Genomic DNA, 22,438 nt, shown 5'->3' with positions numbered 1-22,438 from the left:
GCACCCCCTACAAGCACTTAAGTAAAATTCAAGCTGGGGAAAATCATAGGTAGTGCCTTATTTTAACCTACAAGATGCAAACAGTCCTGGAAAGGAAGGGTTGGGTTGGTTGCCTATGGGCAAAGAACCATCATCTGAGAAGCACTATTCTAGAAGAAAACAAATCCTAGTTAACTGGACTGAAAGCTAATCATCTTCTATGACTGATCATGAACACGTTGCCTGCAACCATCTCCATGTGTTGTCCGGCTCCTCTGACATCCCACAGAAGGGCCGAGAGTGCTGCCATTTTGTTGGGGTGACCCATTTTGTTTGGGGGACAGGATTTTGGCCTGATATTTTCAGAAGATGTTTAGAGGGGCCACATAAGCCATGCTGACTAAGTGGGGAATCCCAAACCAATGTGGGGTTCCATTAGCAATGCTGTATTTTAATCTAGATTATCACACAAGCCAGAGGTACAAGTGCACAGGCTGGCAGGGCTGACTTGAATGCCAAACTAGACTCACAAAAGGGAACAAGAGAGGAAAGATTACTGTTTGCCTGTATGTACTCTGAAAGGCTTCAAAGAAATCCACATGATACAAGTCAACACTTTGTGCTAACCGTTATATTTCATGGTGAATATGCTCAAATTTTCATTGAGTGCAGGCACCCATGCTGGATGACAGGGAAGAAAAGAGAGAATACAGCGACTGTAGAGAAGTAGAAGAACGAGAGACTAGGAATGTTTTCTTTCTGTCAGAGGCAGACATGGAATTCCTGACTACTTGGCTTTTCCGAATTGGCTGTTCGCCTTTCTGAAATGAACATTCTGTGCTAACTTCAGAAAGAATGTTGGCAGGGTCAGGGTGGGAAGGTCTGAAGCGATAATACTTGGATGGCGAATGCTTTCCTTTCCAAGGGCTGACACAGCTGTGACCTCCACAAAGCCAGCCAGCAAGGATCCAGTTTGGCCACATGAATATGAGCTGTTTTCCTCCCTTGGGAGAGAGAGAGGGACACATGAAGCAGTGTCTGATAAAAGTAAAGTATTATCTTAAGATGGTTTGTAGCAAAGAACCTGGAAAGCAAATATGATTGATTTCTTTCCTATTTCCCTGAAACACAATACCTAGAGAGAAGTTATATATTGGAAGGCAAATACAAATCTTACATTATTTCTTCTTTGAGCGTATGGGTGGCAGAGAGTGGAATAGTGAGGAGATATTTAAAAAGCACTTTCTCAGAGCCCCAGTTATAAAAATGGTGATCAAAATGCTTCTAAAAGACAAACACTTGGCAAAACATCCAAGCCCCAAACTGTTTTTTGTTTCAAATCTGGAGCTATAATGAAACCCAGCATACGTTAATGGTCCTTATTTCTCTCCAGCTAATCAACGACTCTCTGCCTCTCCTTACATGGAATTCTATATGAAAAGTAGCCAAATCAGTATTCCTTAACTTCATTATCTCAAATCTTTCTCTTTTTTTTTTTTTTTTTTTTTGAGACAGTCTCACTCTGTCATCCACACTGGAGCGCAGTGGCATGATCACAGTTCACTGCAGCCTTGACCTCCTAGACTCAAGTGATCCTCCCCCCTCAGCCTCCCAAGCAGCTGGGATCGACAGACATGTGCCACCATGCCTAGATAATTTTTTAAATTTTTTTGGTAGAGATCGGGGTCTTGCCATGTTGCCCAGGCTGGTCTCGAATTCCTGGGCTCAAGGGTTCTTCCTGCTTCACCCTCCCAAAGTGCTGAAATTATAGGCATGAGCCACTGAGCTGTAAACCTTTCAATCTTTCAAGACAAAAGTATTTATTAATTGACAAAAAAGGATCTTGAAAAAAAAAATTCCTTCCACCAACGCTGTATATATAAATATTTGGGCTGTAACTTTATTTTTTTTTTAATGAAACAATGTTGGCATCATCATTAGGAAGAAAACTCATTTCTTATTTCATTATCTCCTTAAGGCTGGCAGATCCTGTTCTGAAACCAAATCACCAGTCCTTTCTTTATTGTCAGGGTCAGATTAAAAGGAAAAAAAATCTGAAAGTAAAATGATTGCCAAAACAGCAGTGAGGCCAAATAAATTTGTTCAGCCTGGCCTTACATGACCTAACTTGGTTAGGGGGATAGTGTCTCTACTGCCCCTACCTTCTTCTAGGGAACCTGCCCCATTTACCCACTGACAGGTAACACTGGATGTTTCAGGATGCTATCTGGCACCTCTGATGGCTCATTCACCTCTGATGGCTCATTCAAAGATGGACATGTGACCCAAGGCCAGCCAAGTAGTTGGTTGGCCAATGTCTATTCAGACCCACCTACTGGAATACTTGACATAAGACCCAGAAGGTCAACTGGTACTAGAACAATCAGACTGGAGGAGGTGGTCATTTCTATGAAAGACATCCTAAGTACCTTCCAGTTTTGGACAGTCTTGGTTAATGGCTCAAATCCACTTTCTTACAAATCCTACCCATTGTTCCTGGCTCTATTTTTGGGAATAATGCAGAAGAAATTTGACACTTTTTGTAATTCAATCCATGCTGAATTTTGCACAACTAACATGTCCCTCCTAAGAATCATCCCCAACCATGCATTCAAACGTCATGAGGTGATTTAAAGACCTCTCATTGCCTGGATGGTTCCCCTTCCTCTGACACTGCCTTAATTCTATCTCCAGTTCATCAGTTCCTACCCACAGTTAACTGCTCAGCCTAAATCATGCCTTCCCATGAAATGTGCTCAGTCCACACTCAGAAGGAAGCAGTACAATATAGTGGTCAGAAACATGGGTTTTGGAGTCAGGCAAACCCAGGCTTAGTTTTTGGCTTCATCATTCATTAACCATGAATCTTTGGGCATGTTACCCAATCTCTCCATGCCATGATGTTCTATGTGAACACCCATCTCTCTATGTTTGTGTTGCCACTGATTAAGTTGATATGTATAAAGTGCTGAGTAAAGTACATAGCACACAGAAAGAACTCAATCAATGGTATGTTTTATTTCATTTCTCCACGTCCACAAATCTCTTTCTTTTCTGAACTGTGGGTAGGCTTAGTGGTCAGAGCAGGCTCTTTGGAATCAGACACCATGGCATGGTTACCAGTTGTGTGACTGTGGGCAAATAACCTTCTGTGTGGCTTGATCTCCTCTATAAAATGGGGGTATGCACAGCACCTTCCTCATAAGACTGTAGAATGGGGGTACAAATAGCATCTACCTCACAAGAGTGTTGTTCATGAAGATGAAATGGGTCAACATTTATAAAGAGCTTAGAAGAGTTTCTGGCACAAAAGGTCATCATCGAGGATAGCTATTATTACCTCCTCGAGATTGAATACTTAAACAATACTCAGATTTCATGAGTGCAATTCTCTTTAGTGAGTTAATTTCATTTGCAGCTAAGAAACCACATTCTATTGCTTGCAGTTCTTGGGTTCAAAAACATGTTTGTGGGAAAGACTGCAGGAATCAATGATATGCACAGGATCAAGAACAAATTCCTTAGTGGTATACTCTAGCCATGCTGGATCGTTAAGTCAATACAAAACAAGTAAACACAGAAACCTCACTTGAGGAAGAATATCTACCTGATGGTAAGAGATGGGGACGGGTCTCCGGAAGACTATCCACTCCACTATTTCGCTACACGGTGGTGTGGTCAAGGAACCTGTGTACCGATAATAGCTGCCCAGGGATGCAGGCAGGAGGTCCCGGAGGACGAAAGGATCCAGAAAGGTCTCCTTCTCTGTTTGGGGAAAAAGGGAAAAGAAAAGCACAATGGTAAGTCATGCCATTCCGAACCGCAGACACAGTCAACACCCTCGGCATGCTGGTGCCACATCACAAGCCTTATGTTTGTTTATATCCTGAGAAGCACTAGCATTTGGTGGTGGGAGAGCCTCAGTAAACAAAGCAGCATTTCCCAGGGTGTGTTCTGAGGTCACCAGTACCACAGTATATTTCAATAAAATACAGGTTCCATGAGGAACATGGTTGGGCCACATTAAAGTCCCTCTTCCTTCCCCAGGAAATAGACAAAATATTCTAGCATACCAAAATCTCTGAGAAGTCTTGCAGAAAAGAAATGGGCTTGACTTTGTTTAACCCACCCCTTCCCAATCTTGTTTCATCATAGAACTCTTCTCTAATTATCTATGGACAGACAGATAATCAGTGGAACAAACTTTGGGACACAATGAGAGAATCATTGTGAAAAGAAAACTGTAAGTCACCAGTAACATGCAATTCCAAAGCTGGCTACATTTCATTATGGTTTCACCCAAGTCCTCTCCAAATCGAAGTGAAGCCCAACCAAGGCACAACTAGAAATTTAAAAAGAATGGCCCCAGGAACCAACATTCTTTTTACAAATGTGGCGGTATCTTCCCTTAAACAGAAGAAATGATATTTAAGTTCAGACCCAACAATGAAAATATGATTAATCTATGAGGAAAGCAAGGCATGGAATGGGTTAGTGTCTGCTCAAGGTCACACAGCTCCTAAGAAGCGAAGCCAGGATGTGAATCCAAGTGTCTTGACACCGAAGACTCCACACAGCTCTGACTCAGCCATAGAAGGCACTGAGGTTAGCCAGGTGAAAATGCAAGGGTGGGGGCAAACAAGGTGAAGAAAAACATTGTAAGCAGTAGAAACAGCATGAGCAAAGGCCCTGGGACAGGAAGGAATAGTGTCGTAGAGAAGATGAGGAAAATATCTTATAATTCTTCCAAGCATGCCCAGTAAACTATCTAGCTTCTTTCATGAGTCAGAGAAGGTTCTAGTCTCTACATACATCTCCAGACATCTAGTCTTGAATTTACATCTGGGATTCTCTCCCCTTCCCTGTTAGAGATGCAATAAGACTACTGGAGTCCTGCTCATGGGGTCCCTTAGCTCCTTCATGGCTTCCACCACGGGCCCCGGGAACAGGGTTCCTTCCAGGTGACCTCATAGACACACCTGAGCCTACAGGAATATCATTCCCAAGCCTTATACCTCCTCCTTCCTTCCTCTTCTCATTTTCATGCAGAACAACTAGTACAGGCATTTGGGCAACTGTGCATCCCCAGACTCGAGAAGTCTGTGTAACTAGGGGATAATGCAAAAACCCAACAAGAATCAACTATATTATAATTAAAATTGCAATTTCCTTTTGGAAAAGATTAGTTGAAGAAGACTTAACATTGATTTAGCTTCGCCTATATGCCAGGCACTATTCTGAGTATTTACGTGTTGCAAACACTTAAACAGCACTTACTATATGCAAGAGGCCCTGTTCTAAGAGCTTTCTAAAGATTAATTTATTTAATGCTTAAAATAACTCCATGAAGTTAGTTCTACGATTATCCCCAGTTTACAGAGCTGGGATGCAGAAACAGGTAGCTGGGTTTAGAATCCAGGCTTTTATTACTCACATCACTATGCTCTCTTAGTTCACAACTCTATGAAGTGTGTGCTTTCTAATACTCATTTTACAGATGTGGAAATCAAGGAACAGAGAGGTTAAATAACCAAGCCCAAGCACTAGTGAACAGCGAAGTAAGAGCAGTTATTCGTGAGGCTCAGAAACCTTGGCTGATTCTCAGAGAGGTGTTCAATCGTCTTTTTCTAAAATAAAAATTTAGTATTACCCAATAAATGCAAAAGTCTTCAAATCATAGGGTTCTATAATCAAAATTACAAAAACAATTTCTGTTGTACAAAAGGCTAGAAATAACAGAATTGCCCCTCCGCCCACTGGCAAGTCTGGGCTTTAATTTAAACCTGGTTACCAGCAGCCTAATGACAGGGGAAATCTCTGCAAGCATGCTTGGTGGGGACTGGTTTGGCCCGGAGAAGAAAATATTTTGGCCTTTGCTTGCTGCCTCTGAGCTTCCTGGGCTGTGTAAATAGTCAACACAAAGCCCCAAGCGATAGAGGGTGTGGGTAGGGCTTGGCACCACCAACTGCAAAACTACCACCTTCATGTCTCCCTCATGTTGTAGGTGAACTTCGAGTCACACTGCAGCACACCAACCTGCCTTAGGATCAAGGGATCCAGGCCGAATGGCTAGAGAATCGGAAGAGTTTTCCCCTCAGAGCCGAGTCCAACATTAGGGTTGCAGTTAAGCATGCTGTATGCTGACAGGAAGTGACAAGACAACCCCGGCAAACCCCTGGCAGCCGAGCCCCCATCTAAACACAATATAGGAAGAGGCCATGGCTTTAAAGAGCATCAAAAGATAAAGCAAAAACACCTGCCCCACCAACAGGAGGAGATTAGATTTCAAAGGCGAACACTGATTGGGCAGGGTCGGACTCTTATGTAAGTTCTCAGATGGGCTCATGGATTGAGCAGGCATGATGGAAAGTGCGTGTGACCCCTGCTGCAAACTCAAAAGGGCATCTCTGTTCTTGACCAACACCAGGGCTTCAGAGGCAAGTTCTGGCTTTTGCTGATCAGCACGTGCAGTCAGATTGGTGGCGAGGTGGGTAGACCCAGTACAAGGGACAGGGGAGGAGGGCCTGGCTTCACTGCTTATTCATTCCACCACTATCACTGCCATTGAATCTTAGGACTTTGTGATCTGGAAGGGACTTGGACAGTTCAGTGGCTTAGTTCAGTGGCTTTGGAGGCCAAAGGATGGTCTCTTCAAACAAAATCTTGCTCAAGACCCCAGCAACTCAAATAAGTTAAGTCAGCCCTGGTGGCTGAAGCCGAGTAGGGGATCCAGGGACACTTTGAAAACCATCGATTTAGTCCAATTCTTTGACTTTAGGGCTGGATAAATAGAAGACCAGGATGAAGTAAAAGACCTAAGGTCAAAAACATGTGAAGAATACAGAGACTCACATGGGATTCTTTCTTCAGGGAATCTGAAACAGTATGCCTGGAGAGCAGAAAACATCATTCAGGGCTGAAAACTGACATCTAACCACTGCCTGCACCAGCACCCCCAGCACTTGTGCGTTCCTTCAAGGGTTGCTGCTGGAGAACAGATTTTCAGCCTGCCCAGGTTCAAATCCCAGCTCCGCTATCTGTGAGCTGGGTGAGCATAGGCAAGTTATGAAACCTTCCTAGGCTGCAGTAGTGAAGATTATAAATAAGTCAATAAAAGAAAGAAGTTCAGAAAGAGCTGGGAACACAGTAAACATCTCATACGTGATAGATATTATTCTTACTTTCATTGTTGTTACTTTTACTATTATTCCTCTAAGCTACCAATGTTTTGTCATGTACTTTCTTTAATGTTTTGTGCATGTCTTTTTTTTTTTTTTAAACTGGATTACTGCTTGTGCCCTTAAAGGCATACCATGTTAGATATATTGTCCATCAGCATGAGCAGTCTAGGTTAAAGCTTTCTTTGCCAAAGCTCCAGTATGGGCTTCGAATTAACTGACATTTGATGGCTGTGCAACCTTAGGCAAAGGCCTTAACCTCTCTGAGCTACTTCCATCATCTGTAAAATGGGAATAATGAGAATATTTACTCTCAGGGTTGCTGTGACAATTAAGCAAGTTAACAGACAAAAGGGGCTTGGTATAGTTCCTGGCCCACTGTAAGCCCAGATTTATCAAGGCAAGCATGTGGCTGAGCACAAGCCCAGCTGAGGTACAGGCTGGCTCATTTTGGGTTTTAAGCTAGGAACGAGCAACCGTTTTCTATAAAGTACCAAAGAGTAAATATTTTAGGCTTTGCAGGCCAAGAGGTGAATTTGAAGATGTTATGTAGGTACTTAAATAACAAGCACACTTTCACAATCTTATTAACTGTATTTGAAATGCTATTAATAACTGAGAACAATTTTCAAAATATATATCTACTTAATGAGAATAATATGGTTCTTTTTTGGGGGAATAACATTTCACTTAATTAGGAATTAAATGTAAAAACCATTCTTAGCTCAGGGGCCATACAAAAATAGACAGTAGAATGGATTTGGCCTTCGGTCATATTCTGCCTGCCCCTATTTTAACACAAGTGTTGGGGGTGGGAAGTGGGAAAGGAATCCCAAGTATCAGAAAGTCACCTTGACAGCCATAGCCAGACTTGTGGGGTGGGGGGAATTATGCTATATGTTCAGGTGCTCCCATTAGTAAATGACAATGCATTACAGAATTAACACGAGCAATACATTACAAAATTAACTCTCGACTTTTTTCCCCCATCTCAGTTCAAGTCGAAGAGCAGTTTGCAGTGATCTTTCTGAAAATTTCATTGCCTGCTCAGTCCCACTGACAGTGCTCTACTGATAAATGGGGTGCTTGCAATGCTTAATTACAAATTAGAAACAATTTTAGAAATGGTAGCTCTACATTTCTAGTACTGTCCACTGATGCCAGCTTAAGCCATAGGGGCTCAACTGGCCAGACTCAAGACTGGTGGTTCCTGAGTATAGCCACTGGGAGGAAGAAATAAAGCACTTTTCAGCTGAAAACGTAAACTCTTCCATTTATAAAATCTTTTTTTTGTTTGTATAAATTAGAGACAGATTCTCACTCTGTTGACTAGGCTGTGGTGGCACTGCAGCCTTGAACTCCTGAGCTCAAGCAATCCTCCCCTCTCAGCTTCCTGAGTAGCTAGGACTACAGGCTTGTATCACCACGCCTGCCTAATTAAAAAAAAAAAAAAATTGGTAGACATGAGGTCTTGCTGTGTTGCCCAAGCTGGTCCCAAACTTCTGGCCTCAAGCAATCCTCCAGCCCCAGCCTCCCAAAGTGCTGAAATTACAGCTGTGAGCCCATATGCCTGGCCAATAAAATCTTAATAAATGTAGATATTATAAAATGGGGAGAAGTGCTAGAGCTAGGTCCCCTGGATATGAATCCTAACTATTCTACTTAAAGGTTTGACTTGAGAAGGGTTATTTAACCTTTGTGTAAGTGTTTCCTCATCTGTAAAATGGGATAATAACACTGATATTACAAGGAGGTTCTGAGTATGACTCAAATGAGTTAACATCAGGTGAGAGCTTAGGAGAGCACTTGACACAGTAAGCATGCATAGTGCTTGTTAAATAAGTCTTGCTATAAAAGGGCAGTGTGACTCCATGCCCATCCTGATCAGTGCATTCTGCCTCCAACTTTTATCATAATTAGTCATTTGAATTCAAAACATTCCTGTCCCAGCCACTTACTAGTTGAGAAAAATATTTGAAAAACTATTTATACCACCATTCATTCCATTATACCATAATAAGCAGGTACTGTGCATTACTAGATAAAAGAATTGAAAAGAAATTGCATCTCGTATTCCACCTTCAAGGATCCCGGGTGCTGTATGCAGACAATATTATATTTTAATAATTAATTGTTCATCAAAGAAAAAGATGAGGAACAGGGATGCTAAATTCAAAGTTATTCAAATTGCAAAAATGAATAATGTATGACTTTTATATTAAATACACACTGTATTAAGTAGTCTACATTTTACCCAACGCTTTCTTTCATTTTTAAGCATTTTGAATGACAATATGAATAACCAGTTAGGGGAGATTTATTTGGAAAAAGAAACACCTTATTTGAATGCAAAGGGTTTATATCTGAAGATGATTAAATTTTTCTTATCAATTAGGAAATTTTGTATAAGGGCTTTAAAGTCATGGTCAACCATTAAGCCCAGCGCGGCCCAGTTATCCTTGCAGTTTCCTTTCAACATTAAATTATATCTGGCTGATTCTGTTCAATTTCTTACTTCTGATAGCAGTGCCAGGAGGCAATTTTTAATTAAAGAAAATTTGAAAGATTCAAACATGGATAATTGGATTAAAAATGTGATCATTAAAACATTAGATGATAATCAGCTGATTGATTGCATTTCTTGGTATGTTAATAGCCTAATATTTTCAATGCTTTGGTTATACAGGAAAAAAAGAAAGCTCTTTATAAAATACGATGAACAGTCAATGTATAGAAGAGACCTGTGCAGTAATCAGGAATTGTGGAAGTGCACTGAACACCCACTCACACACCCCAATAAACAATGTATTACACTGGAAGATTGGAAGGTATTTGGACAGGATGTGGTAGTTTCTAGGGGAAGAAAACCTGAGGCATTCCCTAAACAAAGGACCAATTAATTTTAGGAAAGTGTATGAAAGCCCAAGCTTCTGTTTTTAGCCCAGTGATTATTTGGTTTCTTCAGGGTTTCCCACAACTTTTTTTTTTAGAGGAAAAGCAATTAACTTTTCCTTAAATGCCTAAGATCACTGGGGCAGGGCTAGCCTCTGCCTGGTGTTATGCAAGGAGGGAAGGAAGGAGTGGATAGTGGAAAGAATTGGGCATTAAGTCATTAGAAATGAAAGATAATTTATGACAGCGCCACTTAAACTTCAATGTGCATGCAAATCATCTGGGAAGCTTGTTAAAATGCAGATTCTGATCCAGTAGGTCTGGGATGAGAGCTGAGATTCTGCATTTTTAATAAAATGGATGCTGCCGGTCTCAGGACCATATCTGACTAGCCACTTTCTACAGGGACTGTATCAAAGGGTTCCTACATCCTGTGCAGCCTCATTCACTTCTACTTTCTGATTTTTAGGTATAGCTACACTCCTTGCTGTCCCATGAACACACTGCCCCCAGGGCCTTTGCACTGGCTTTTCACTCTGTCCAGAACATTTCTTCATTACTCCATTCACGGCTGCTTTTGGACCAAATGTTCTGCAGCTGTTAGCAAACTTAGTCATATTTGAATCACCGTTCCTAAATGAGGCCTATCCTGACCACTGTTTTGCAAACAGCAATTTCAAGGGCAGGATCACTGAGAAGGAAACATTTGACTGAAAGCCTGAAGGCAGTGAGGAAGTGAGCTACATGGCTACATGGGGAGAAGAACACTCCAGGAAGGGAGAAAAGCCAGTGCAGAGGGACTCTGCCTGGTTTAAAAAGAAATGGTTGGAGTGAAGTAAGCAGGAGAGAAAACAGAAGGAAAAGATCAACTGTCCAAAACTTCCCAGGATTGAGGGGGGAAAAAATCAGCTTTTGGGTAAGTACAATTGATAATCCCGCTCAGAATTGTGAAGAGGTGACATAACTGAGTAAAACACTAGACATGGAGTCAGCAGCTCTGGGTTAAGTCTAGACCGGCCATGAATGTAGTGTGTAACCTGGGAGGAGTCTTAGGTGGGTGTGACAGTGGGCAACAGGAGGGCCTGCCAAACACAGGGGTGAGAAATGGCAAGTTGGGAGGAAAGAAAGAGGCTGAGGGTGAGAATCCAGAAGGCAGCAGGGAGGTGAGAAAGTATTAGATAAGAACAAAGATGGCCGGGCGCAGTGGCTCACGCCTGTATTCCCAGTACTTTGGGGGAGGCCGAGGTGGGTGGGTCACCTGAGGTCAGGAGTTTGAGACCACCTGGCCAACTTGGCGAAACCCCATCTAAAGATACAAAAATTAGCCAGGTATGGTGGCGGGTGCCTGTAGTCCCAGCTTGTTGGAAGGCTGGGGCAGGAAAATCGCTTGAACTGGGAAGGTGGAGGTTGCACTGAGCCAAGATCGCGCCACGGCACTCCAGCCTGGTGACAGAGTGAGACTCTGCCTTGGGGGGGGGGGGGGGGGGGAAGAGGCCTCCCTAGGGGAACCCCAGAGGAAGTTAATTTTATGATCCAAATACAAACAAAAATACTTGCTCTCTATAGCGGGGTGTTGATTCTCAAAGCATGTCATCGTTCTGTCATTAATAAGTAGGATGTAATGGGAATGATGGCATGGGAATGGGGCTGTCCTGTTTGCAAAGTAGGGCCATCTGCAAGGCTTCACAGTAAATGATTTTAAGGAACAGGCACAAGACTGAAGTTATGATTGGGTGATGGGGAAATCGAGGTCTCAAAGACACTAGTTTTTCGTCTTATGTATGAGAGGGAAACAAGGTTTACAAGGAAAGAGGCTGGACCACAACTGCACTGTGTGTGACATGGGAAGGGATCTGGCTCTCCTTATGCCCATCTTTCTACCACCCTCATTCTGGATCCCTGGGCTCTGGGGTCCTCATCTGCAGGATCAGGTGAGGAAATCTCACTGAAGACTAGGCAACTATTTTAGCTTGCTATTTATTTATTTATTTATTTATTTATTTATTTATTTATTTATTTATTTTGTGGAGACGGAGTCTGGCTCTGTCCCCCAGGCTGCAGTGCAGTGGCGTGACCTCAGCTCACTGCCACCTCCACCTTCTGAGTTCAAGTGATTGTCTGCCTCAGCCTCCCGAGTAGCTGGGACTACAGGCACGCCACCATGCCCAACTAATTTTTTGTATTTTTAGTAGAGACAGGGTTTCACCATGTTGCCCAGGCTGGTCTCAAACTCCTGAGTCACCTCAGGCAATCTGTCTGCCTCGGCCTCCCAAAGTGCTAGGATTATAGTCGTGGGCCCCCACGCCCAGCCTCTTTTAGCTTTTTAAATGTAAGACTAATCCTGACACTGCCCACCTTAAAATCTTCCAGTGGCTTCTTGGTTCATTTAGAATAAAATCCAAACTCCTTACAGTGGCCATGGGGCCCGACATGACCTGTCTACCTCTGCAGCCTGTATTTTCCTCTCTCTCCCTTGCTGACCACCTACCTGCATCCTCACCTTGCTGTTCCCTCTGCCTGGAATGCTTCCCCTCCCACCACCCTTCATAGAGATGATTCCTTTTCATCCTTCATGTCTGAGTTCAAATGTCACTGCCTGAGCCCCCCATCTCAGTATGTTTTCTCTGTTATTTATTTATTTATTTATTTATTTTTGAGATAGAGTCTTGTTCTGTCACCCAGGCTGGAGGGCAGTGGCACGATCTCGGCTCAATGCAACCTCCACCTCCCGGGTTGAAGCGATTATCTTGCCTCAGCCTCCCGAGTAGCTTGAACTACAGGCGTGCACCACCATGCCTGGCGAATTTTTTTGTATTTTTAGTAGAGACGGGGTTTCACCATGTTAGCCAGGCTGGTCTTGAACTCCTGCCGCCTGGCTCAGCCTCCCAAAGTGTTAGGATTACAGGCGTGAGCCACCGCGCCCGGCTTGTTATTAACTTTCTGTATCACACCTTCATTTCCTTTCCAGCATTCCTTTGTTTACTGTCTGCCACAACAGCTTGATTATTCCACAAGAGCGAAGACCTTGCCTGTACATATATCCAGCAGCTAAAACACTTCCCCAGAACACAGTAGGTGCCTAATAATTATGTGAAAAGAGAATGAAGAAACGAACAAGCACAGTAGCTATTGGTATATTTTAAATAACAAATAAGTCCTAGATACTGTTTTCCTCATCTCTAAGTCAACATCAATCGTGAGATGCGTCATTATTCCAATACCACTAATAAAGGAAACATGTTGCTAATTAAACAATGACTTGATATGAACTCAAAGATGCATCCCAATTTTAGAGTTGTTAAAATATGAAGACATGAGAGTCGCAGAATTGATTAACTAAGATACTGACATTATTCAGTAGGACTCACAGCAAAGGGCCCCGTCAACTTTCTGAGTCTAGTAGAAGCCAGGTCTAGAGCTTGTTGTTTTATGTGACCACAGTAAAGGATGTGCATAGGGCCAGGCAGCAGCAGCATTGACTCTCATCTGTTTACAGTGACTGGGTTCTCTAGCCTCAGTTTACCCTTCACTGACCTGCACCCCAAGACTCCATTCCACACTGTGGGATTTGCTTCAGTTTGCCTCCTTTTCCCAGTTCACACTTACGGTCCAGAAACTGGGTGCCAGGCCCTGCTGTGGCCTTTCTAAGTGAAGCTTCATAATCCTGTGAAGTAGGAATCAACATCCTAGTGAGGGCTGAGAACTTACCCAAGGTCATAGGTTGTTAAGACCTGGGTTTCAGTCTGCGTAATTGGCTAACATGGTCTCTTTGACAGGTTGTAGGCTCTGTTACAGCAAGACCATGCCTCCTGACCTTATCCCCAGCATCCAACGTAGCACTTTATAAAGTAGGTCTTTCATACATGGCTAAAAGAAATTGACCAAACTAAGTCGCGACATATCTCTAAGTCAAAAGTGGGCAAACTATGGTACATGGGCCAAATCTGGCCTAGTGCCTACTTTTGTAAATGAAGTTCTGTTGGTACACAGCTCATTTGTTTATGCATTGTCTACGGCTGCTTTCAGGCTACCACTGCAGAGTTGAGTAGTTGCAACAGAGAATATATGGCTGACAGAGCTTAAAATATTTGCTATCGATCACCTTACAGAGAAATTTTGCCAACCCCTGCACTCCTATATGAGGGCGGCGTATTTTTTTTTTTTTAAAGCAACAGGCAATACATGTGAGCATGAATAGGGCCAACTCCATGCAGTGATGGAGGTATGGAATTTACTTTTGCCTGTGAAACACTCTCCATCAGCAGGCAGAGGATTAAATGCATGCCTCATGGCCTTCCTTACAGGCACAGTCCAGAGAAAATCCCGGGGCCCATACTATGGCATGAATAACTAGTGCTGTGGGGTCTGAACCAGGTGGCCTGGGAGGGAGACAGTCCACTTTATTAATCAGATCCCTGTCTTGAAGCACCTGGAGGAGAGCCATCCAAGGTCATGAATAGCCACCCCACAGGGTTCAAAGACATCTAGCCTCCTCCAACTTTATTAGAGGTTTCAGTTGACCAAGGATGGCATTTTGATTTAAGGGTTGATGTTTAAATGAAATGTATGTTGACATTAATATTTCCAAAGAGAAAGCACATAAAGATAGCAGTCTTGTCAACAATTAAGGAAATGAACATGACATTTAAATTATATCATACAGTGACAAAAACCCAATATTATCACTGAACAGTTTCATTGATTGCCTTTTTCCCCTACAGGGTTCTGGTGGCCATAACTGACACGACGTGTACATTCTTTTAGTTTCCTTTTGATGCTCAGTCAATGACCTAATTCACAAAGGAAAACCAAGATATACAAGAGTTAAGTGCTTTTGACAGTTATCAGAAAGTTAGTCGATGCTGGCACTTAGAAGCTGGCCCAGCAGAGCACAAAGAAATGTGATTCAGAGTCCAATACAACTGGGTTCAAATCACTGTTCCACTGCATGGCTGGGATACATTCGCTCATCTCTCTAAAACCTCACTTTACCTATTTATAAAATGGGATTAAGAATTCTTACCTCAATGTGTTGCTGATGGGGTTCAATAAGATTGTATTTATAGAACATCCAGGTAGGGTTAGGTACACAGAGAGAGGTTAACAGTTGCAGAAGCAGAGAGGCTGCTGCTTCTTCCTTTCACCCACTTCCTGGTTCTTTGTCCACTACCCTTTCCCCTGATCTCAAAAGAAACTGGCTACCCAAATCATCTTCGTCGTCATCATCATCATCATCATCATCATCTTCATCATTTCATTTTATTTTTGTATGGACGAATTAAGTTGAGCAACATGCATTCTATTTTACTACATGGGCAGTGATGGTGGCAGTACCCAGAACTCTGCAGTCATTTCCTGTCATCACGTGGTTTCCATATTCAAGTCCACAAGTAACAATAATGATGATGATGGGCAGTGGGGGTTGGTGGCAGTGGTGACAGCTATCACTGAGTGCTCACCACATGCCAGGCACAGTTATGTACAGTAAGTCACTGAATCCTCAGGATAAACCAGCAAGACTGGTATTAGTATTACCTCACGATGCAGTTGAGAAAACTGAGCCACAAAGAGGTGAAGTGGTTTGTTCAGGTTGTACGACTCGTCAAAGGCAGAACTGGATTTCAAACCCACTACGCAATAGTGTCTGTCTCTCCTATACCGAGGTGACATACATAGAGCAGGCGAGCAGGGTAAGAAAATCACACACGGTAGTCCCAAGCACTTTAGCAGGCACTTTTGCAGTAGGCAAATGGAGGTATTTTTTTAAGAGCTCTCTTTGCTCTTCACATCCCACTGAAACAAGCAGGAAAACGGCATTTCCCTGGGTTCCCATAATCCTGTTCAAACGATAAAATATTGACAAACAAGGCAGGCTGAATGAGAACTGGTCTCAAATTCAAACCTAATCTAAAAGGAATCACTTTTGAAGTCTTTTTACGTCTTAACATTATTGTTAACAATACTATTAGTGATAAAATAGAAATCGCACAGCATCCCATTTCCTGGCTAAGAAAAGAAGTGGAAATAGCTCACATCTATGGTGGTGGTTTTGATGCACTGAAATCCAGGAAATGGTGGAAATGGCTTAAGTGTGCCTGTTTCTAGAAGATTTTGAGATCAAACATGTTCTGATAAGCATCAGTCCTTCCTGGATCCTTAATAGATGTGAGCCAATTAGCCAAGATCAGGGTGCTGCATATTTATAGCACATTTCAGGAAAGTTCCATGTAATTAAATGCTGGAAACAAACTTCAAACGGGAAACTTTGTTGCATGTTAAGATGTTCAAAATTTTCAGTGAGCTATAGATAATACAGCATTGGTTTTCCTGTTCAAAAGGGAGAAAATAATTTGGAGGATTTCTTTAAGTTAAACATTAAAACAGAACCCTCATTAATTCAGTTGAAACATGTGATGATCTCGGCAAAATGAAAACTGAAACCTATCTCTGTAAAGCCTAGCAAATGGTAAGTAATGACCTGAGTGAGTATTTACATTGCCCCAACATAAACAAATTACTGGGTGCAGGCAACACTATTAGTAGAGCTACTACAATAGCTACTGTTTAGATGAGGTAGGATTGACAAACTTTTTCTTTAAAGGGCCAGAGATTAAATACATAAGGTGGTGCAGGCCAGTGCGTCTGTCACGGCTACTCAAGTTTGCCATTGTTGTGCAAAAGTAGCCATAGATGATATGTAAACAAGTGAGTGCAGCTGTGTTCCAATGAAACTTTATTTACAAAAGCAAGCAGTGGGCTGGATTTGGTCTGCAGATTATAGTTTGCTGACCACTGATTTAGAGGGCACTGAACACATACCAGGCACGCCTTCTTCTCTGTGTTTTCCCTGTCTTAATGCATTTAGCGATGATACTCGTGAGATAAGCACTTTCATTATCCTAATTTTACAAGGCAGAAAGTCAGGGACAGAGAGTTTCAGTAATTTGTACTGGGGTCACACAGCTCCCAAATTGGAGAGCCAGAATTCAAACCCAGGCCAGCCTGAACTTTGAAATACTGCTCTAGAAACCTCGTTCAGTTGTGTTCCTGAGAGTCCAACTTCAAGTGAAAAATAACAAAATTCCGTTTCTTTAAAAGTATTCCATAATGGAGACTTTTAATAAAGCTCATTCCAAAGGTTCAACGTGAGATTACTTTGCATGCAAGTAACATTAGTCTTTACACTAAGAAAGTCAAGGGCAAAAAAAAAAAAAAAAAGATTCTTCATGAGACTAAAATTTTTCCAAGGACAAAGGAAATCTTGTTCATTTTACCCTCAGCACCTTAGGCAGTCAGTTGATGGAAGGATGGGTGGACTCTGATTCAGGGAGCTTGGCAGTTCACACACACAAAAACAGGCAAGAACCCCTCACAGCAACTCAGCTCTGCTCCATTTTCTTGCTGCTGGATTATAATGACATTTCTGCCTCAGGATTCATTTTTCCCAAAAGTCGCTTGTTCTAGAATTTGTCCTCTTCTTCCAAAGTCCACAAAAGATATTTTCAGAAACTTCAGCCATTTGGCCTCAGATGGCTTATTTCGAGCTTTTGGACCACAGGGATAGTCACAATGGTGTCAGGGTGACAGTGACAGATTATGGTCCTGTTCAGTATGTCTCCACTTGCCCCTTCAACAAAACCCATATGATGAGCTTCAATCAAGATGGAAAAAGGTAGGTGGGGAGCCTGGCAGGGATCTGAGTGGGAGAGGACCTGGAGTCAGAAGAGCCAGTCTGAAATCAGGAAGACCTTGGCTAGACTCTGGGCTGGGTCACTTCTCATGATGTGACCCTGGGGCAAGTCGCCCCGCCTCTGACTGCTTTGCTTGCCTTTCTATATGATGGGGACATGGTGGTTGTATCTCAGAGGGTTTCTGGAATATGTAGTGATCCCTGCTGGGCTAATCAGACAGAGCAAGCATGCCCCAGCACAGCAGCAGTGAGGCGCCCTTTGTGTTTAAACCTGTCACTTAACAACCCATCCCCTTTGTTTCTGATTTCCTGTTTCTAATCTCTACAAGGAGATATTTGCTTTCAGAGTTACCTCTTAATGATACAATTCCAAGGCAGGCAGAGTTCTTTCATTGGACTGCAATCAATTTGTGGAGAGAACACACAGCCTGTCAGGGGTAGTTATGGTAAAAAAGTTTTTAAAAAGTGCTGTCACTCCCCTTCGGTTGTTGTGAGGCCACCTGGAACTTGATGTGTCCAGAGGAAAGCAATGTCTGAATCTCTTCCTTTCTAATGTTAATCATTGTCTTCTTTGATTGTGAAATATAACACCCATGCAGAAAGGCATGCAAAACATCAAGGTACTGTTGAAAAATGATCCTGAAGTGAGCTCTGGTGTGTGGGTGTGTGACCAACACTCAGAACACGAGAAGACCTTGCCTTCCCCTACCCGGCCAGCCCCTTGTCACTCTCTCATCCACCCCCAAGAAGTCACCACCATCCTCATTTTGAAATAATCACTTGGGTTTCCTTTTAAATTTTACCACCTACATATAAACTCCTAAGCAATGAAGGTTGGGTTTTCTCATGTTTTGAAGTTTATCTCTGGGAATGCACAATGTTTTCTTCAGAAGCTTGCTAAGACGTAAAAAGACTTCAAAAGTGATTCCTTTTAGATTAGGTTTGAATTTGAGGCCAGTTCTCATTCAGCCTGCCTTGCTTAACTTTACCAATCTCGGATGCACTCATATTGTTGAGTGGGCCATTCTTTCCCATCATGGTGAAAATGTTCTATTCTATGACTGCACCACTACGTCTTTATCCAGCCTGCTAATGATGGGCACCTGAGGCATTTCTAGGTTTGAGTAATTAGGAAAATCACCACCACAAACATTCTTGCCCACATGTCTTCCTTTTTTTTGAGACAGTCTTGCTCTGTCACCCAGGCGGGAGTGCAGTGGTGCAGTCTTGACTCACTGCAGCCTCAACCTCCTGGGTTCAAGTGATTCTCATGCCTCAGCCTCCCAAGTAGCTGGGATTATAGGCACGCACCACCAGACCCAGCTAATTTTTGTATTTTTTTTTTTTTTTAGTAGAGACGGGGTTTTGCCACGTTAGCCAGGCTGGTCTCGAACTCCTGACCTGAAGGGATCCACCAGCCTCGTCCTCCCACAATGTTGGGGTTACAGGCGTGAGCCACTGCGGCCAGCCACATGTCTTCTTTTTTGTTAAGACCAGGTCTCGCTCTGTCACCCAGACTGGAGTGCAGTGGAACAATCTTGGCTCACTGAACCTCTGCCTCCTGGGCTCAAGCGATCCTCCCACCTCAGCTCCCCAAAATAGCTGGGACTACAGGTGGGTGCCACCATGCCAGGCTAATTTTGTTTACTTTTTTGTAGAGATAAAACACCATGTTGCTGAGGCTGGTCTCAAACTCCCAGGCTCAAGTGATCTACCTGCCTCGGCTCCAAAGTTGCTCACAGCCATGAGCCACTGCGCCTGGCCTATACATCTCTTGGTACACATATATGAGTTTCTCTAGGGGACATACATAGAAATGGAATCTCTTAGATTCATTTTACTAGATACTGCCAAACTATTTTCCAAAGAGTGATCATATCAGTTATCTCCTCTTACCAACAACATGAGAGTTCCTGCATTCATATCCTTGCCAACACTTGACACTGTCAAGATTTTTAATATTTGACTATTTGGTATGTGCTGCTAATTTTTTTAAGCTTTGTGGAAGCAATATATTTGGGAAATTAATGTGTAATATATATGAGCTATTATTTAATTTTCAAACACTCAAATGCAGAAATCTAAGGGGACAGCATGGAAATTTTTATATTATACCTGGGCAATCATCCTCTAGATCAAGATAGAGAAATATTTTTATTACCCAAGAAAATTTCCTCAGGTTCCTTTTCACTCAATATATTCCTCCACCCCACTCTTTTTTTTTTTTTTTTTTTTTTTTGAGACCGAGTCTCATCTCACTCTGTCACCCAAGCTGGAGTGCAGTGGCTTAATCTCGGCTCACTGCAACCTCCACCTCCCGGGTTCAAGTGATTCTCCTGCCTCAGTCTCCTGAGTAGCTGGGACTACAGGCGCATAACACCATGCCTGGCTAATTTTTGTATTTTTAGTAGAGAAGGGGTTTCACCATGTTGGTCAGGCTGGTCTTGAAATCCTGACCTCAGGTGATCTGCCCGCCTCGGCCTCCCAAAGTGCTGGGATTACAGGCATGAACCACTGCACCCGGCCCCTCCTCCCCACTGTTCTGACTTTCTTCACTATGGATTAATTTTGTGGATGGACCTGTTCTCACACTTTACATAAATGGAATCATGCACTACCCACTGTTTTGCTTTTGTGTACATCTATATAGTTCATTATTTGTAAGTGTGGCATAATATTCCATTGTATGAATAGTCTATAACTTCTATATCTGTGTTCCCACTGATGGACATTTAGGCTGTTTTCAGTTTGTGGCTATTATGAATAAGACTCATATGCACAAGTCTTTTGTCAGTATTTTTCTTGGGGATATACTTAAGTGTGGTATTTCTGGCTCAGAGGGCGGGGTGCATGTGTAACGTCAGCAGAAATAGGCACATGGTCTTCTTAAGGGACTGAACCAAGTGCATCCCCGGCAGGGGAACAGTGCAGGCAGCACCATATCCTGGGGCTGGTTTCTTTTTAAACAGTGAATGTGTGGCTGGTGATGCAACAGCAATTGTATACGATGAAGTCTACCCACTGTTCTAGAAGGAATTCAGAGGACTGACCTGGAGATGACACTCCGTTACTCTTTATTGTAGAAACTTCAGTCCCAGCAGGTGGAATACGGAAAGATGAATGATGTGGAGTTTCTCAGATAGCTTTCTCCACTCTCTGGAAATGTTTGGCAGGGCAGTCAATGCATATTTGCAAATTCACTGTTATTTCTTCCTTTTTTGCTAGAGGCCTGGAGTGACTCTAGCTATTCTAGGGCTTTGTCCATAGATTTGGTGAGGAGATGATGGGTGTCCCAGGGCAGGGGCAAAAAGGTGGAGGGAGACCCCAAATGTGAGCCAAGTGAACAAACTAGTCACATGAGAAAGCTGGTCTGCAAGAAAAGTTTTGATCTTGTCATAGCCACAACTGCCAGTGCCATGTTTCGACAAGAAAAGCTTGCAAGAGCCTCATTTTGTGACACTAATAGAAGCGAGTTCTCAGGTGATAACTTATTTGTCCTTTCACTAATAGCTTTCTTGGAAGAGCCAGGGAAGGGAAGACCGAGAGAGAGCAGCCGTCTAGCTCTGACCAGCAGAAGATTTCATTATGTCTGTGGCAATTTCTCTCTTTTTGGCTTTTTTCTGGGGGAAGGGGGGACAGAGTCTCCCTCTGTCTCCCAGGCTGGAGTGCAGTGGGGCGATTTCAGTTCCCTGGAAACTTCGCCTCTCAGGTTAAAGCGATTCTCCTGCCTCAGCCTCCCGAGTAGCTAAGATTACAGGTGCCCGCCACCAAGCCTGGCTAATTTTTGTAGTAGAGATGGGGTTTCAACATGTTGACCAGGCTGGTCTCGAACTCCTGACCTCAGGTGATCCACCCACCTCAGCCTCCCAAAGTGCTGGGATTACAAGTGTGAGCCACTGTACCCAGCTGTCTGTGGCAATTTCTGACTATCCCCCTCACATTTCCTCTGAAAGAAAAAGAAACCTATTACACCTCACTAAGATGGTACATTCTCCAGGAGAGGAAAGTGACAGTGAGGAAGGGGTGGGAAAAGAGGACAAGCAGACAATGATAAAATACCAAGCAATCACCACAGGCAAGTTTCCTATCAGGAATACAAAAGTGGTCCGTTTTAGACGACTGACACAAGAGGATGGTGTTTTGAAGCCTTTTCACAGTATATGTGTATGTACACAAACAGCCTGCTGAATTTTCCTGGAGTGAGCACTATAAAAAGGAAGACAAATTATGTATTCCAACAACATAAAAAGAAAAAACACACCTTTTAACTGACACAGGACATAACGCACACATACTCGATCTTAGCCGAAAGGACGAGAAGCGACGTATAATGCACATATATTTCTTTTCTTTTCTTTTCTTTTCTTTTTTTGGAGCTTTGCCCTTGTCACTGAGGCTGGAGTACAATGGCGCAGCCTCAGCTAACTGTAAATTCTGCCTCCCGGATTCAAGTGATTCTCCTGCCTCAGCCTCCCAAGTAGCTGGGATTACAGATGCATGCCACCATGTCTGGCTAATTGTTGTATTTTTAGTAGAGATGGAGTTTCACCATGTTGGCCAGGCTGGTCTCAAACTCCTGACCTAAGGTGATCCACCTGCCTTGGCCTCCCAAAGTGCTGACATTATAGGCATGAGCCACTGCACCCGGCCCACACACATTTCTTAACATGGACCAGTTAGGTAAAATTGTTGATGCAAA

General features: G+C 42.9%; 1 protein-coding gene across 3 annotated transcripts in view; it reads right to left on the bottom strand.

Moving 5' to 3' along the window:
* PTPRG (protein tyrosine phosphatase receptor type G) overlaps positions 1-22,438 on the bottom strand; it is a 730,401-nt gene that overhangs the window by 133,503 nt on the left and 574,460 nt on the right. For all 3 annotated transcript variants that reach the window (XM_004034399.5, XM_004034398.5, XM_055383012.2), the window contains exon 7: positions 3,587-3,744. In XM_004034399.5, the coding sequence (XP_004034447.3) occupies positions 3,587-3,744 (158 nt within the window). The remainder of the gene's footprint in view (positions 1-3,586; positions 3,745-22,438) is intronic.

Source organism: Gorilla gorilla, chromosome 2 (genome assembly GCF_029281585.2).
Source record: "Gorilla gorilla gorilla isolate KB3781 chromosome 2, NHGRI_mGorGor1-v2.1_pri, whole genome shotgun sequence".
In the NCBI taxonomy this organism is placed as follows: Eukaryota; Metazoa; Chordata; class Mammalia; order Primates; family Hominidae; genus Gorilla; species Gorilla gorilla.
Note: the sequence above shows the minus strand (reverse complement) of the source record. Positions and strands in the feature narration are given on the sequence as shown.